Source organism: Thunnus thynnus, chromosome 17 (assembly GCF_963924715.1).
Source record: "Thunnus thynnus chromosome 17, fThuThy2.1, whole genome shotgun sequence".
Lineage (NCBI taxonomy): Eukaryota > Metazoa > Chordata > Actinopteri > Scombriformes > Scombridae > Thunnus > Thunnus thynnus.
Window position 1 is genome coordinate 6,647,850 of NC_089533.1, and position 17,275 is coordinate 6,665,124.

Here is a 17,275-nt window from a genome sequence, read left to right on the forward strand (position 1 = left end):
TTTGTTTTTCTGATTTCTGAAAGCAGGATGTGAAGCTCTGCGGTGTGCACTTCTTGTTTTTACTCTTTGGCAACATTTGAGAATGAAAGTTGCCAACAAACACGGAGCCTTATGTGGCAATTTTAGGGGCGCTAGTTATGCTAATAGTCAAATCTCATGAACGCACAACTCCTCATGAACAGGTGACATCCATCAGGCTGAAATGAAGGATTTGTGACAAGTTCAGGCAGTTGAGAGAGTCAGATGAATCCAACATGGAAAACTCAAACAAACCACAGAAATAGTCAGAGAGTTTTAAGATAAGAATACAAAAATATTCTTGAATATTTTGCAATAAAACATGAACTTACAGGTATTAAGTGTAGGGAACCTGTTCAGAAGCAGATAATGGACATTAAAAATTAATTTTGTGTAGCTTTGGTAAATTCAGAGTCTTTTATGTTGATTTGATTGTCATTTAATAAAATTACATTTAAAAAAATTGAAAACTGCCCATCATAATCTCCCAGAACCCAAGTTTACATCTTCAAATAGCTCGTTTTGTCCAACCAACAGTCTAAAACGAATGTTTGACATCTTTGCTTGACAAATGACAATAATTAATCAATCATCAAAGTTGTTATTGATTGATTTTTGTTCGATTGACAGATAGTTTAAGCACTAGATCACTTCCAAACTGATGATGTATGTGGCTCAGTTTCTGTACTTTACATATTCATCACAGAGTTTGTTATTAGAGAGTTTTAGTTTCAGTCTAAATGTTTCAGATGCTTTTCCTCAGTGACAAGAGCAGAATTCCTGGGGAAATACTTAATCAAATGTTTAATTTTAATGAATAATTTTGCTCACCACAGGGATGGTTAAATTTGAATACATTGAATAACCATAAAAAGCATTAAATGCTAGCTATTGACACCTTCAGCGCCCGTCTGTGTCGGTATCGGCCGATTAGCTATCGATGACACGCGTCTACGCGAACGCAGGTGATGCGTCGTGAACATCTTGTCGCGGATAACGGCGCTTCGATGATACCGAGCGTGAGATAGTGAAAAGTTTAAGGAAACTGGTGAACTGTGTGTCTCTGCGGAGGCAAAAAGAGAAGCTGTTGATTATTGGATTTGTTGAAATGTGTGTGTGTGTGTGTGTGAGGAGCCATTTTAATTATGTGCTGCTGTGGTTTGAGGTCTTCCCCTCTCTCTCTCTCTCTCTCTCTCTCTCTCTCTCTCTCTCTTTCTCTCTCTGCTCTACTTGGTCCAGACGACGTCCCTCCTCCTTGTTATTCCCCCTCTCGGCCGTTCCCGTGACAACTCTCCCGGCTGTTAATCGCCGTGGAGACGGACAGAGAGGGATCAAACGAAGGAGGGAGAGCAACTCAAATTGGCTCCACATTGGCCATGTGATCTTTATACCAGTCCATCTCTCTCGTTCTCTCTCTCGTTCTCTCTCTCTCCGTGTCTCTTATCTTCCCTTTTATTTATTTATTTTTTTAACATACCCTACCTTTTACTTTCATGTTCCTCCTTTTCCATTCTCTCTCGTCTCCTCCTCTCCATTCATTTTCCCTCCTCCTTCAACTGTTCACCTCTCCTTCCTCTCTTTCACGCTCTTCTTTTCACTCTCTCTCTCTCTCTTCATCCCTCTGTTATTTGTCTTCCTGTCAGTCTACATTTCTTTATCTCTTCATCTCCTCTCAAATGTTGCACGGCTCCCTTTACTCCCTTTCTCTGTCTATTGTTATCTTCCTCCTTCTTTTATTCTCTCCTCTCCCTCTCTCTTCCCTCTCTCGCCCGCCCCTTCTCTTTGTTGCTGCAGTATGAGCTCACCAGTATTAAGCTGCACCAGACAGACATACTGTTGGTTTGTCCCCACAGTCCTACCTAGACATTCGATGCTAAGTTTGGTTTCGGTGTAGATGTTTAGGACGTAGCGTACGGCTAAACTAGCTACAGGATCAAACCCATAATGAATGACGACACACAAACTTTCTCAGGATTTGTTTGTCTGTGTCTGACTCGACATGTGACCAAAAGGATTTGTTCCTAAATCACATCTCTGACTCTTCATGTTTTGACATTTGCAGGACAGAAAACTCAGTCCTTCAAATGCTTTCCTGTATTATTAAAGGTAACTGGAATGAACAAAGAATCTACAATAAGTCCAGGTGTGTTTGACTTGATATCCTGATATCACCTGGACGACTGAGAGTCTTTACAGACAACCAAACCTTTCTTTCTAGCTCTCTTTATTACATTTTCTGAGGAAAGATTCTTCATCAATTGGAGAACTGATTTTTACAAATCAACTGTCCAAAAACTTTTAGCTGTCTGGCTAGCTTCTGTCATCTCTTGTGTAAACAAAACAAATTACCTCTTGAGAGAGCGCGGAGAGGCATTCTGCTGTTGAAAGGATCTTTTTATGTCTATTTGACGGATTCTCTAAACAAGCCTGACAAATGAACGGTGGGTTAACTAACCATTCAACTTTTGGGCTTTAATCTTCTTCACTGCTGTTAAGCCTGTCCACCCGACACCGGCTGAAGGATGACGCCACTCCTGTCAGATATTAATCTCTGTTACACAGTCGTAAAAAGACTTCAAACCCTTTTCTCTCTGAGAGAAAAGATTGGTTATCTTGTAAACAACAGAGTTAAAACTGTTTATGTGCAGTGTGTTGGGATACTCGGAGGTTCAGCTTTTTGTCATTTTGCCTCTGGCCTAGACCTTGGACGAACATGTGAAACACACTCATGAAAACTGAATAACCTGAGACTAAATGTTAGTTTCTTTAATTTTAGATATTACTGACATTATAACCACTACTGTATGTCATTTGTTAACTCATGAATTCACTTTCATGCTCACATTTTACTCTAATTTTCATTTTTTAAACGTATTTGTGGCTTCTGCAGAGTTGATGGATGACACCGTGTTTCCAAATGAGTAATTAAACGAGTAGCTAGCACCGCAGTTAATAACTCACTATTAAGTACTTAAATTAATTAGCATATCACTGACTTTGACACATAGTTAATAATGTGTTAAAACATTTGTTAAATTTTAATCACTAGTTAATTAAGCATACATTAGTGTACAATAATGTAAAAGTGTTACGCAGCGAGCGCATAATCAAACTAAGTGAGAGAGGATGTCACCGGTTGATATGTGAGTCTTTGTAAAAAAAAAAAAAAACAGGAAAAAAAGGTCAAGTGCTAACCTTTGTAGACACTCATTCTCCCTCCGCTGTTGTACAACCAGCTGGCGAATGACTCAGAGATCCATCTGTGAGGTTTCAGCGTCGGCCCGTGCCGAAACCAAACCGCTGTCACGCCCGGGATGATGAGAGAGGAAATACACTGCGTCGCTCGTCGCCTTAAGCAGAACTACAGAGACGAGATGTGGGGCGATAATTTCAACCGTACTGAATTATCATACAGCAGTAATTCCAAGTAACAGAAGTGGGTTCTGATTTATGTAATTTGATATACTGTACGGTCATAATACCCGAGCGCTGTGGTTGGATCTGACAGGAAATGTGGACACATAACGCTGGAGATTAAAGATGACTTCACCAGCTGGGGTCAATGTCCGGGATAATAAAAGAAGAAATATGTTTTGCCTTTAAAACAATGGCGTATGTTAGTAGTCACTTGTTTTGGTCTACTTAGAGTGTGAATATATCTGCATGTGGGTGAAAACTGGATTATAAAAACACAACTTCCTTCACACTGAATTTAACTGTTCGTTTTTTTTTACTGACTTTGAAGGACTTCGGCTCATGTCGCTCGGCTCTTTTTGCATTTTGTCTCCATTTTTCTGTAAATGGAAGCTGAACTGTTCTTGCCTCAAGAGAGGACTTGTAAACTGTTGAGAACAGTGTTCTCCTGCAGCGGGAGACAAACATTTTTGGATGTTTGGGACCTGGGACATACAAACTGGGTGAAAATCACTTAAAACATATCTGCTCTTTGTAAAAAAAAATGTATTTTTTTTGCATGAAAGTCTTCACTGTCCTCTATGCAAGCACATTAGAGTAGTCTATGTTGAGTGGCAGCAGGTGACCATGTTTGAAAACATGGAGGACGGATCTTAATTAAAGCATAATGCATCAAATCAGCTCCAGTCAAGTCAGTCTATCAGCATTAAATACCGACTTAACACACCTGAGAAGTCGTCACGAGTCTGTCAGCAGGAAGCAGCCGCGGAGTCGACTTTTTTTCCACATGACGCTTCTGCCGCTGTCACCGCTGTCAATCATCCACCTCCACGCTCTCCTCTGGCCCTGTGGCAGGCTGTTAACAGATATCAGAGACCTCACTGTGTATCAACATTACACACAATAACAAACTCTCCTCTCTCTCTCTTTCTCTCTCTCTCTCTCTCTCTCTCTCTGTGTCTTTTGTCTCTCTCTCCGTCACAGCTCGCTCGCCGGTGTTCAGTGCCATGTTTGAGCACGAGATGGAAGAGAGCAAGAAGGTGAGTCGAGCACTTGACTGTGTTGTTACTAAACCCCCCCTCGGTGGCAAGTCGAATGTCTAAATTCTAATCTTTCTCTGTGTTGCGTCAGGAAGCGCTCACCTCTCAAAACATCCAAGTGTGTTTGCAAGCGTTCCTTCATGTCTTGTTGACTGCAACTCTATTATCTGGTTTCCTTAAAGCCACTGTGTGCAGGATTTTTATTTGATAGAGCGTCTTTAAAGTCGTTATGAAGGCATGAAGTGTTGGTAGGAAAATTAGACAATGCAGGTGAACATTAGCGCAGTCTTTCGGTGCAATCATCTCACTGGTGCCGGGATGTTATAGTGGTGGGAGGAGGGTACTCGTGTGCATTGCTGGCAGCCATAGTGTCATTTTTTGGGGCTATCTTCAGATTCAACACTAGAGCTGCCCCATACTAGATATTGAAGACTGATACAGATATCAATATTTGAGAGTTGAAAAGTCTGCAGAAAGATAACCATGCTTTGCCTGAGTACAAATTGCTCCACAAAGAAGGCATAGTTTGCAGACAGTTGTTAGGCAGTAGTTGCTTTTATAAATATGTCTTTTGAGTAAACTTTGTAAACTTATCGTCCTGTTAGAGACAGAAGTAACAAGCTTTGGCTAGCGAGCTCAGAGATCTTTCTCCGTTCCTTCAGTAATTCTTTATTAGATCAAATGATGTAATCCTGAGAACAAATGCCAGGGGGGGGAATAAACAGCCCAGTATATAAAAAACAGAGAGCAAAACTAGCATTAGCATATTATCATTAGCATATTCCCAGCTGGTTTGTATGTTGGCATATAGTAGTAGTACGGCCCTGCGAGTAGTTACTACGTGTAGGGCTGCAACAGACGATTATTTTCATTATCTTTGCCTAAAAAGATGTCAGAAAATAGTTAAAAATGCACATTATAACTACCCACAGTCAAAGATTAAGTTTTTTTAAGTTTTAAGTCTTATTTTGTCTGACTAACAGTCAAAACCCCATAGATAATCAATTTATTATCATGAAGCAAAACTAAACTGATTGTTTGATTATCAAAATAGTTACAGAATAATTTTTTGTCAATCGATTAGTCGTAACTGTGTCACCACATTTCTAGAACCACATACACATAATGATACAAAATTAATAAATCTCTCTACTAAAGGAAGGAATCTCTGTCATCCAACCTCAACCATCTGTCTGTTTACATGTATGTTTGTCCTTCACATATCTAGAGAACTATTCATCTGATCTACCTCACGCTTTGTGGACGCATTGCTGGGGACCCGAGGAAGTGCAGTGTTGAATTTGGTGCAATTTGGACACACGACATGATCAATATTAATAAACAAGTGATCAGCGAGCCACTCTGTTCTGCAGCAGGGGGGGGGCGGAGCTTCTTCTGGGCTCTGTGACTGCATGTCATGATCAGAGCTGTACAACCCCGCCACGAGAGAGACGAGGGGAGGACGTCTCTCTTCGTTTGATAACGTTAAAAGTTAGATTTTGTTGTCGGCTCATTTGAAAAAGACAAAAGAGGAAAAAACAGAGAGAGAGAGACGGCAGGCAAGCTGAGAGCGAGCAACAGAGAGACAGAGCTGGTGAGGAGCGACAGCAGTGGAAAGCTTTCTCAGAGAGAGAGAATGACAGAAATACAACGTTATTTTCTGATTGTTTCACAGCGGTCACGTTCTGAAGCACAAATAAACAACCATCAAACACTCAGCAGATGATTTACTGTGGAGACAGACGCTCTTTGTTTCTGTTTCCTTTTCCTCCTCTGCATTTCTCCTCTTTCATTCATTCATTACATCCGACTAATGTAGCAGTAAATACAACGAACAACGTGTGAATGCTGTGTTTCAAGCACGGCAGCTGAGGAGCACGCAAGAGAGAGAGAGAGATGTAAGACATTCAATGAAATAAGGAACATTTACATTAATAAGTTCAACTCTGTAATTCCAGATTTCAAAAAGCTTAATGACCTTCTAAAACTAAAAATACTCCTAGGAGGTCAGCTTAGCATGAGGCGTGCTCTAAAAAATAAAAAGTAGACAGAGAAAACATATTTTTTAATCAAGAATGGACGGACTCTAAGGCTACTTCCCTCATCCGAAGTAACCACTGAGCTAAAAATGTTTGTGTTTAGACAGAATGTGAAGAGAAACATCATTATTAGACGACCTCGTTTTTGCAGACAGTAACCTTGTTCATTTACTCATATACTGATTTCAGGTTGTTATATCTGCAAACCTTTGTGTCAAGTACTGTAGAATTAAAAATGGTTTTGTACAAAGCTCTCTTAAACTTGTAGAGATGACCCGAATAAGTTCATATTTAGAGCAATTTATACTTGTATGCATGCAGTATGTGGTTCATTGCTTTTCTTTATGCGTCCTTTGTGGTGTTTGTATGTTTCCGTGTGTGTGTGTGACGCAGGGAGCCACGGTGAGCTGTGTACATCTGATAGGAGGTGGTGAGATTGAACCTTGGTGATTTAGCCATCATGTCAGTGGAATATTGATGCCTGCGCGGTTCGAATGGGGAAATTATAAAGCACAGAGCCAGGAAATGCATCTTAATTGCTGTTTAAGTGGGCGTCTTCATCATAAAGAGGGAGAGATGGTGGGCCACGTCCCCATACGATTCAGAGAAAACAGATAGATGGGTTAACACTCCTCTGCAGCACTCTATAGAGGAGAGACAAATGAGCTCATAAAGAACCACTCTAATAGAGGACTGCTCTGTGAATAGAGGAGAGCTTCAGACACTGTAACTACAGGAGGGTCGTCTGTTTATGAGACACCGTTGAAGGCTTGCCTTTGCGATGGATTCCCTAAAAACTTGGTATTTCACCCAGGGGGGGCGGTGCCTTAACATCCTCCGTCACACAGCGTGTCCTCATCAGCTCACATTGGGTCGGCTCGTCAGTTTTCGGATAAGCTAAAAAGTTGTTTATTAGCCTAATCTTTGCCTTAATCCTGAGATTAAACCTACAGGAGACATCACACATAATTGTAACTTCAAACAGAGATGATTTTTATTTTTTTGTGATCATTGATTTATGAAGATACACTTAGATCTTTGCTCCTTGTACTGCTGGCTTGACTGCAGCTGCGATTAGACTTCCCTGCAGGTTTTCAAATGACTTTTATCTGACCATCATAATATACTGGAAAATATGTACAACTACATAGAATATATTGACGTTTAGATGGACTAAGTTATGTCCAACAATATGTATCTACTCAGATTAGGGTCTGTACTCTGATGTCAGTGTAGTATCTTGCATCAATAGCTGCCCAAACAGGCTTTACAAAGCAGACTATCTATTCATACATACAGTATATTCTGTATGCCTTCATACTTGACATGCATCAAATAAACTGATCTCATATTTTATGCATGTATTATTCAGTCTAGTTTGTTTAATTTTCCAAACTCTAGGAATAAAACTCGCTCATACTTTGCCACTCAGTCCAACTTCTCTCTTTCATCAAACCAAAATAATTCAGGATTTTTTGTACTGCATTCTTACAAAGGTGCACGCAGGTCAGCAAATAAAGTAGACTACAATTAAAGTTAAGTGCAGGTCAACAGACCAAACACACCCCTCACTTACCTTCTTCTATTGTCAGTAAATTTCAGCCAATATTTTCATAGCACATAATACGAGGCACATGTTATGACATTCTAATATTAGCATGACTGGATAGTGCAAATTAAAAGTAGTAACCCACATTATTTGTACAAAACTAACTGAACTCACCCTCCATCATTGAAAACTCATGAATAAGCATTCAGAGCTCGGGCTGAGACGTTCACGGAGCTTGCAGAAGCGTGCACTCACCGCTACGTCCTGCAAAACCACATCCATCCAGGTGAAATACAAAGTTTTTAGGGAGACCCGCCTCTGTAATACAGAGGGAAGTCCTGTTAGTTTTTCTCACGTGACTTCCAACATGGTTATATGGTGCTATTTTCCATCTTTTATATCATTAACACTCCAACACACTTTGCTGTTAAAAAAAAAAAAAAAAGTTTTCATCTTCTATATGCCGACAAACAAACAAACAAACAAGCCGTGAGGAGGAATGTTATTACTCTTATTCTGTTATATTAGAGTCTGAGGCTAATTTAGAAATAAAATGTACATGCAGATTCAGTGTGCGTAACGGAGCGAGTAGAGGATTCACGTTGTTTATTTTACCTGTTTAAGCCGTATGTGTGCTTACATGCCTTTGTGTGTTTATCTGTATTCCAGTAAAAGGCCACCGTTGCGAACCGTGTGTGTGCCGGCTGCTTTCAGGCTCCATCTATCCATTATTTTTTGCTGTGTGTGTTTATGTTGCCGTTGAGTGGTCAGAGTTGACACAAACGCACTAAGCTGTTGGTACACCCAGCCTGACCCCGCTAAAACGCCGCTGGTCACCGTGGTGACGATAAAGCACTGTTATAATTGGTTTACTGCTTTGTTCTACCTCTCAGTGCGGAGGAAAAAGGTTCAGGTTACCGTCACTGTGCCGGCGAGCGATAAAGCCTACTTCGCTGGCTGCAGGCTCTGTCAAGGAATGAATGCTCAGGATTAATTCTCAGGAAGCGGCTGAAAAGAATTAAATAAATGTACTAGAGTGTAGTTTTGAGTTTTGCTGAAACGTGTTCTGACTTTTCAGAAGGCTCTTTTTTTTTTCCTTATGTGGCTCTTGTTTTTTTTTTTTATCACTGAATGGCTGACTTTCCCTGTGTGTTTGCTAAACAAGGTGAATGAGTTTAATTCAGGTTTTTAGAATATTCACATGAAATAAAGAACGCTCCGCCGCTGTGCGTGCGTTTTTAAAAGGATTGTCAAAGCACCTGTCTTTATCTTTTCTTGCCTTTTTATTCCGTTAAACATCCCGTGTGTATATTCTCCTCTCCTGTCCTCTCCTCCCGTTCAGAACCGTGTAGAGATAAATGACGTGGAGCCAGATGTCTTCAAAGAGATGATGTGCTTCATCTACACAGGCAAGGCCCCCAACCTGGACAAGATGGCTGATGACCTGCTGGCTGCAGCTGACAAGGTACAGAGAGTGTGTGTGTGTGTGTGTGTGTGTGTGTGCACCTGTTACTGTGTACAATTACGTACGAGCCCGTATGCATGATAATGTGTCCATAAAACCTAAGAAATGCCAAATGTTCCGCAACCAATGTGCCCACATTACCAATGAATCCTAATTGTTTGTACCAAATACCCTGTATACTCAACATTTCCTGTCTATTCATCCAGAACCACGTTTGCTTTTCTCTTTTTTTGGGGGGGGGGGGAGCTTATTGCATGTCCTTGTTTTAATAGTATCATTTTTTTCACTTTTAATGGCTCACAACAGGTCCAGTATACTGTTTAACCACTGAATCACACAATAATTTACCTATTAAGTATGACGTTTTTATAATGTTTACAGCAATAACCTTGTCAGAAGATTAGAAGCTAGTATACAACTGTTTTCACAGGCTGTGTGGTGCTTCTTCTAACGACTACACTGAACTTCATGTGGAAAACTGGTGGAGTTTCCCTTTAATGTTGTCAGCTTGTCTCTGGGGAGAAATATATTTCCTCACATTACTTATATCCTCCCGCAGCTCCACATTAGTGTTTTCTCTTTTAAAGGGTTTGACTAGTAGGAAATAAAGAGGTTGTGTTATGTAGCATAACAAGCTAGCGATGTGCACATGTGCAGTGGCTGCTGCCGTACACAGAACTACTCTCTGGAGGGTGAAAATGTGATCGCTGTTATTAGTCTTTGGAGACATTTCTAAACAAACTAACTAACTTTGTTGCAAAGGAACATGTCACCCAGTGCAGCAGTGTGGCTCATTGACATGTTTTAAACAGTTTTTGGGCAACAACGGATGTCTACAGCACAGAAGAATGAGATATATCCGGCTTTGGATACACACACACACACAATACTTTGGCTTGGCTCTGCACATGAGATTTGCTGACAATAAGAAGAATGTGAGATAAAAGTTCAGTGGCAGAAAGCATTTTTTTTTTTTTGCACTCTGTTGCTACCTGTGACAGACGTGTCAAACAGGGAAACACAAGTCTTATTCTGTGTGAGTTGGAATCAACTCCTTTACATCATTAGCGTCGGTTAATAACCCACTAAATTAAGATTTGTGGTGACACAAAATCTCTTGTAGACTCTCCTGAACCTCTACAACTCATCCTGAAGTGTGTCTCTAAGTATGAGTGATTATTGTTCCCGAGCAATTTTGCAATCAAACACACAGTGGAAATTATTTTTTTACCTCTCAAGTGATCCCCTTTCCCATCATCACTTTCCCTGAGTCTGCATAACTGTCAGCGCTCCTTCTCTCTGCCATTTTTTTCCTCTTATTCAGTCTAAGCCTTTCTGCCGCTGCGGTCGAGTAATTCTGTGTTTTCCGTATCATTACACGGCGCAACATAAGTTGCTGGTGGCAGCGTCGTTTAAGTAATTTAGTTTACCTGCTGCTTCTTCCCCCCCTCACCCCTCCTCTTTTGTCTCTCCGTCATCGCCAGTACGCTCTGGAGAAGCTGAAGGTGATGTGCGAGGACGCTCTGTGCACGAGTCTGTCCGCGGAGAACGCCGCAGAGATCCTCATCCTCGCCGACCTGCACAGCGCCGACCAGCTCAAAACGCAGGCCGTGGACTTCATCAACTAGTGAGTTACACGGCCGCGACTGACATCATCCGTCTTGAGAACTACATCCACACTTAAGCAAACATATTTTTTCTTCTTCTCTGTTTTACACTCACACACACACACACACACACACACACACACGTACACTTTGCTTTTTGTCAAAGGAAGTCATTAATTTTCAGTGGGAGCAATTTTTGTCTCCTGAGGAAATTGAATTTAATCCCCAGATCAGACCATTTTGCTGCCGTATCATATTGGGCCATTTAGCAATAAACCTCAGCTGCTGATGTTAATCACGTTGCAGGCAGCCTGTTTAAGTAAGATGGGGCCTTTTAGCATCAATGACTGCTATTTATGTAGCATGGAAAGGTGATTTATCCGGTATTTGAATGCCCGGTTGAAACAAAAAAGCTTTCTTTCAGTCACTCCCTAAATTGCTCAACACCTTCCCGCTGTTTTCTGAATCCTCCGTCTCTCGGCACATTCTCCATCCTTTTGTTCGCTCCTCTGTTCTCTCTTTACAGCGTCGCTCCATCCCCTCGGCCTTGTTCCCACATGCGATCCCTCCTCCGTTCACTCCCCTCTCCCCTTCCCCCCCCCCCCCCCCCCCCCTTTTTCTCTCCTCCCTTCTCCTGTTCTGTGCTTAAGAGCTCATGTGTGCCTAAAGGTGTTCAGTAATGCAGATTTCAGCCCCTAATCCCAGTCATTAATTGTGGTTATGGGCGTTATGACAGTTTAATTAGTTTTGCGACAGCGTTGTTGTGGTGGTTGGGAAAATTGGCCACGGGGGACTCCTGGCCAGCGTCAACCCTCCTCCCGCGGACACAATCGACAGCAACAAGAGCAACAAAACAAAAATCAATTTAGAGGACGAATATAGAAAACAGAAGACACCGAGGAACCAATAACCCCCCCCTCTTTCCCCCCCCAGTAGCACCTCAACCTTTTTCCAGACCGGTCTTCTACAAGCAGTTTACAGACGTTTAGTTGAGACAATAGGAGTCCTCTTTATCCTTCCTCTCTCATTTATTCATCCTCTCCAGGGATGTAGCAGAGAGTAAAGCCAGCCAAACTCTCTTTATCCACTTTGTTTATAGAAATAGAGTGTACACACTTTTTTTTTTTTTTTTTTTTAGCCTAACATGACTCTTTAGGCCCCAGTAAATTCCTAAAATAAATCACAGTAAGTAGTGTAAAAGTGACGCCGGTAATATGAAGCTAGGGGTCTGTTAAGGCAGCAAAAAAAAAAAAAAATAGTGCTTTTCTGAAAGTAGTTTTGTTGTTGATAATAGTGGCGGTTTGCCTTGTGATTACTGCTGACTGGAGGTCATAGTTTGGCCTCTTTTTAATTTACCTTCACATCACCGCTCCTCTCCCCTCCCTCTGTCCCCTCCTGTCTCTCTCTGCGGACTTTCATTACTCTCCCTCACCTCCCTGGTTTTTTTTTTGTTGTTGTTGTTGTTGTTTTTTGTCACCACTGCTGCTGTCTCTCTCCTCTCCTCTCCCTCGGTTCATCCTTCCTCTCCTTCCTCTCCTGCCGCGGCTGCTCTCTTCGTGCCCTTTCGCTGACCTGTTGCCTCAGCCTCAGCGCACCGGCCATTACTGTAAGCAGGGGTTCACTTCCTCCGCAGAGAATAGGGTCAAAGGTCAGCCGGTGGTCTGGAGCTGCTGTGTGGACAAGCATTTGACCACACACACACACTTTGCCAAGTTCGTGTGTGCCAAGGGAAGACACACACACACATATGCTGTTGTTTATGTACACATATTAAAACATGAAAAATGTCATTAAAGGCCAACACAGCGGTGTGCGTGATAGTGCAGCCGAGCACCCTGAGGGCGTCAGGAGGGTGACACACACACACACACACACACACACACACACACACACACACAGGGTCTGCTGGTGTGAGCTCACATCTGTGGGAGATGATGATGACCACAAGTCACTCAACTAATCAAGCAATTACTTGGAATTACGAGATTTATCCAACTTTTATTTTGGCTTACTGGCTTTCAGCGCCGAAGCTTGTGAGTCACACTCCCACACACAATCCAAGAGCTTCAAAATATGTTGAATAAAAAAAACAACAACAACTAAACATTCTGTTTAAGACTGTAGGGATTTCCCTTTTTGTAATTTTAAATGAAAAACAAAAAAATGAATGATAAATTAGGAAACAGTAATTTATGAGTCTAGTTTCTTCACATTAACCAGGCCTGTGTTTACTGTTCATTCAGGATTCAGTTTATTTAAGTAGAGAAATAACACAATGTAAACATAATACAATGAGTACTACAAATTTAACCAACCAAAAGTACAAAAGTATTATCTTTATATATTGAGCATACAGTATTCTACTGTTGTAGCTGCTTGACATGAAGCATTTTTAACAACTTTACATGTTATTGGATAGTTAAACCTTATTATGCTTCATGTTTTATAAGATCATTTGAATAATCTTAATTACCAAATTAATCAGTTACTATAGCTTTAACTGTTAAAGTGAAGTTCAGTTATACTTATTTCTACTACAATTATATTTATATATAATTTCCTATTATATTTATTTTTCTGACTTTTCTCAAAATTGTGTGAAATGCTGGAGAGTTTTCTGGACTCAGACGATTTTTGATTATTTGTGTGGTCAATAAAATGTCTGAAAATTTTGAAAGATGTCAATCACTGCTTCCCAAAGTCCAAGACGACGTCCTCAAATGTCTTGTTTTATGCAGATCAACAGTCCACAACCCAGAGACATTCAGTTTAGTATCAGAAAATATCACATTCAAGAAGCTTTTTTCTTTAAAAATGACTTGAAAATATTTATCAATAATAAAAATAGTTGGTGATTGATTTTCTGTCCATCAACTAATTGATTAATTGACCAATCTTTGCAGCTCTAAAGGGAACATCAGTTTTTGTACTCTCATGTGATAGGATGAGAGGTTGTTTGGTTTTAAAGGGTCACCAGCCAAAACACATGGAGACCAGTGCTCTAAAGAGTATGATATGATATGACATTTATGATCTTTGAATGTTGATTTTTATTTACAATCCCAAACTTTGGAGAAACTGATTCATTAATTTGTTGCGTTTATTTTCATTTGCTGGTCTGTTTATTTTCTATTTGAAAACTTTTTCCCTCTTTTCTCTCAGTCACGCAGCTGATGTGATGGAGACATCAGGCTGGAAGTCCATGGTGAACTCTCACCCCCATCTGGTCGCAGAGGCCTATCACTCCCTGGCCTCAGCTCAGTGCCCCTTCCTGGGTCCCCCGAGAAAACGCCTCAAACAGTCCTAGTGGTCCGGAGAGACTCTTATGTCCTAACCTTGCTGTGTCCTCCCGCACACCGGCAACCTCACACTGCTCCTCCCTCCCAGCCCTCCTCTCGCTCCACCCAGAGACGCCCAAGACTGAAACCCACAACTTGGCTAGATATTGGTTTGGGGAGATCCAGACCCACAACTCAGCTGGGAATAAAGAGAGATTTACAGGACTGGAGCCACAGAAGAGGTACTACGCATCTCTGCAGGTGGGAATGGGGGGAATTCTATAAGATCTGAACCTGGATATTTATGGATTGCAAGCTCAAAGCCTTGCGTATTTTATATATCCTTCATCTATGATATTGAAAAGCCAGAATCTTATTCTGCTAGTCCGCCACACGGAGAACTGATCTTCTGGCTTGAAAGCGAAAAGTCAGCGCTGAGTCCTTGTAAATATAGTTTTATGGCATATTGTTTTTAAAACAATCTTTTCTTGTACAGTACAATGTCCTATATGTGTTAAAATCCAAACCGTCCTTATAAAAAAAAAACAAAAAAACAAGTGAAGAGGATCAACCAACTGGAACGTGATTAGAAAGACTTTTGCTCCCGTTGTTGATGGTTTAAACAGTGTTTGTACAAAGTGTTTGTTGGGTTTTTTTTGTAGAGCACAAGCAATTCTCTTGAAGAGCAGAAGAATATATATTTTGGTTTTAATAAAAAGAAGATAAAACTGAGTGTGTTTTAATGTTCACATGGTTTAAAAAGGTTGGGTTTTTTTTACAAAATGCAGAATATTAAAAAATAACTTTTTATTCACCTGTTAAAGGATCCGGCTGGTGAGTTTCTATATTTTTCTTATCTCTGTGCCGTAGCGCTCCGTTGTTGTCCAAAAATTAAAAACAATGACTTTGTAGCAATGTAGAGTTCTGGGTGCATTAGTTTGTTTAGAAACGGCTTCAAAGACTAATAACAGCGATCACTTTTTCAGTCTCCGGAGAGTAGTCCTGTGTAAGGCAGACGCCACTGAGCATGTGCGGGAACGTGGCTACATTGACAGAGCTTTGCTAGCTTGTAGCGCTACATATCACAACCTCTTGACTTTGTACTAATGTTCTTTACAATGTACCATGTATATTACACAGGACTGCTCTCCGGAGACTGAAAATGTGTCTTTTGAGCCGTTTCTAAGCAAACTATTGACATGTTTTTATATTTTTTGGCAACAACAGAGGTATACAGCATAGAGGAATAAGATATATCAAGCTTTGGATGCATGCACAATACTTCTACAGTAAGTAGGATCGATTCATTGTTGGTTTGGCTCTGCACATGAGCTTCTTCTGACAGAAAAATATACAAAATTCCCAGCCACATCCTCTAACCACAGTACATCCCTTTGACCTCTCAACTTATGAAATACACTCGGCATATCAGTGTCTTTTTTTTGTCCTTATTAGCCTCATTATTTCTCATTACGCAGTTCGGCCACATCTACCGGTTACTGGCTCATTAATGCTCAGCCTCTTTCAGCTTGCCGCTACATCAGTGCATGTGAGTAACATATTTCAGTTTCAGGCTTAATCCTGTCATGATCAAAGTTCAATCCCCCGTGTTGGTGCTACTCACATCGTCTGATCACAAGAGTTCATATATCCAGCTGTGTAGTGTGTAGACTCAGCTCTCACTCATGGTCACAGGCCCGTTTGACTCGGCGTGTCCGTGGCCTTGCTTAGAGAAACACAGAGGTTGTAATCGCTTCACAGGGAGTCGGACCTTTCTCTCGGACAGTATTTTAACAGGGATTTCTGTGTGTTGACCAAAGTCGAGGCCCAGCGTGCTTTAAGGAAGCTCATCCCTGAGCCCTGCAAATCGCTCCTCATCAAACAGTCAGTCCTGGCCACTGATCTTGGGGGATATTCTGCCGTTGTCCCGGTGCTCATCAAACGGAGGGAAGGCTATTATTTGTGATACAGACACTATACTGAGGCTTCATACCAGAGCACATATCTATAGGACTGAGCAGTATTTCAATGTCATTATTTAGCTTTACGTCAGCCGAACTCTACACATTAACAACGTTCTCTATGGGCTGTCATTCATCATTGAAGACATTTTGACATGTCACAGCAGGAAAAGCACAAGTGTAAAAAATGTAATGTGTTTGTTTTGTAAATGACATTATTTTACTTATGTTTATGATTTAAAAACAGCATTACAGTAAGTATGATGGCTGAATTCCATTTAACTTCAGTTTCAGGGTCCTTGTATTGTTCATGCTCGTTGTCATGACTTAATGTGACACTTTATTAGAACTGAGCCTTCGTTAATGTTATTAGTAACACCTGTGGATGTTACTAATAGCATTGCATGTCATCAGAAAGACTTGGGTGGGTAATACATAGATATTATTGATTATTGGGACATGAGAATAGATGTCATCTGGGTTTGTAGGTCATCATAATACTGTGATAAAACTTAAACTAGTATTTTCCTGATCTTTAAATGGACACATATTAATGAGCGTATTAGAGCGCTGTAGCTCAGTTGACTCATGATCAATGAATGTCTCTAACTGGTCATCATCCACATTAACAGCAGAGTGACTTATTGTCAAGAACCGAACAATGGCTTGGACTCAAAATGCAGACTAACACAGTATGCAAGTTAAAAAAAAACAGTCCTTTAATTGCAGCAGGGTAGAGATAATCCAAATCCGTAGGCAAAAGGCGAGGTCAAAGACAAAACAGGTCAGGAACTATAAGGCTTACTAGGAGAAAAAAGGCTGGAACGCTGACACTAAGGAACAAGACGAACCGGCACAGAAGGAAGGGAACGCTGAGACTATATACGCCAGGGGAGGGAAGACA

General features: G+C 40.9%; 1 protein-coding gene across 2 annotated transcripts in view; it reads left to right on the forward strand.

Moving 5' to 3' along the window:
* spop (speckle type BTB/POZ protein) overlaps positions 1-14,822 on the forward strand; it is a 92,261-nt gene extending 77,439 nt beyond the window's left edge. For both annotated transcript variants that reach the window (XM_067616524.1, XM_067616525.1), the window contains exons 8-11: positions 4,417-4,472; positions 9,403-9,525; positions 11,010-11,152; positions 14,295-14,822. In XM_067616524.1, coding sequence (XP_067472625.1) covers positions 4,417-4,472; positions 9,403-9,525; positions 11,010-11,152; positions 14,295-14,439 — 467 coding nt within the window. In that variant the 3' untranslated portion in view covers positions 14,440-14,822. The remainder of the gene's footprint in view (positions 1-4,416; positions 4,473-9,402; positions 9,526-11,009; positions 11,153-14,294) is intronic.
* The last annotated feature ends 2,453 nt before the right edge of the window (positions 14,823-17,275 follow it).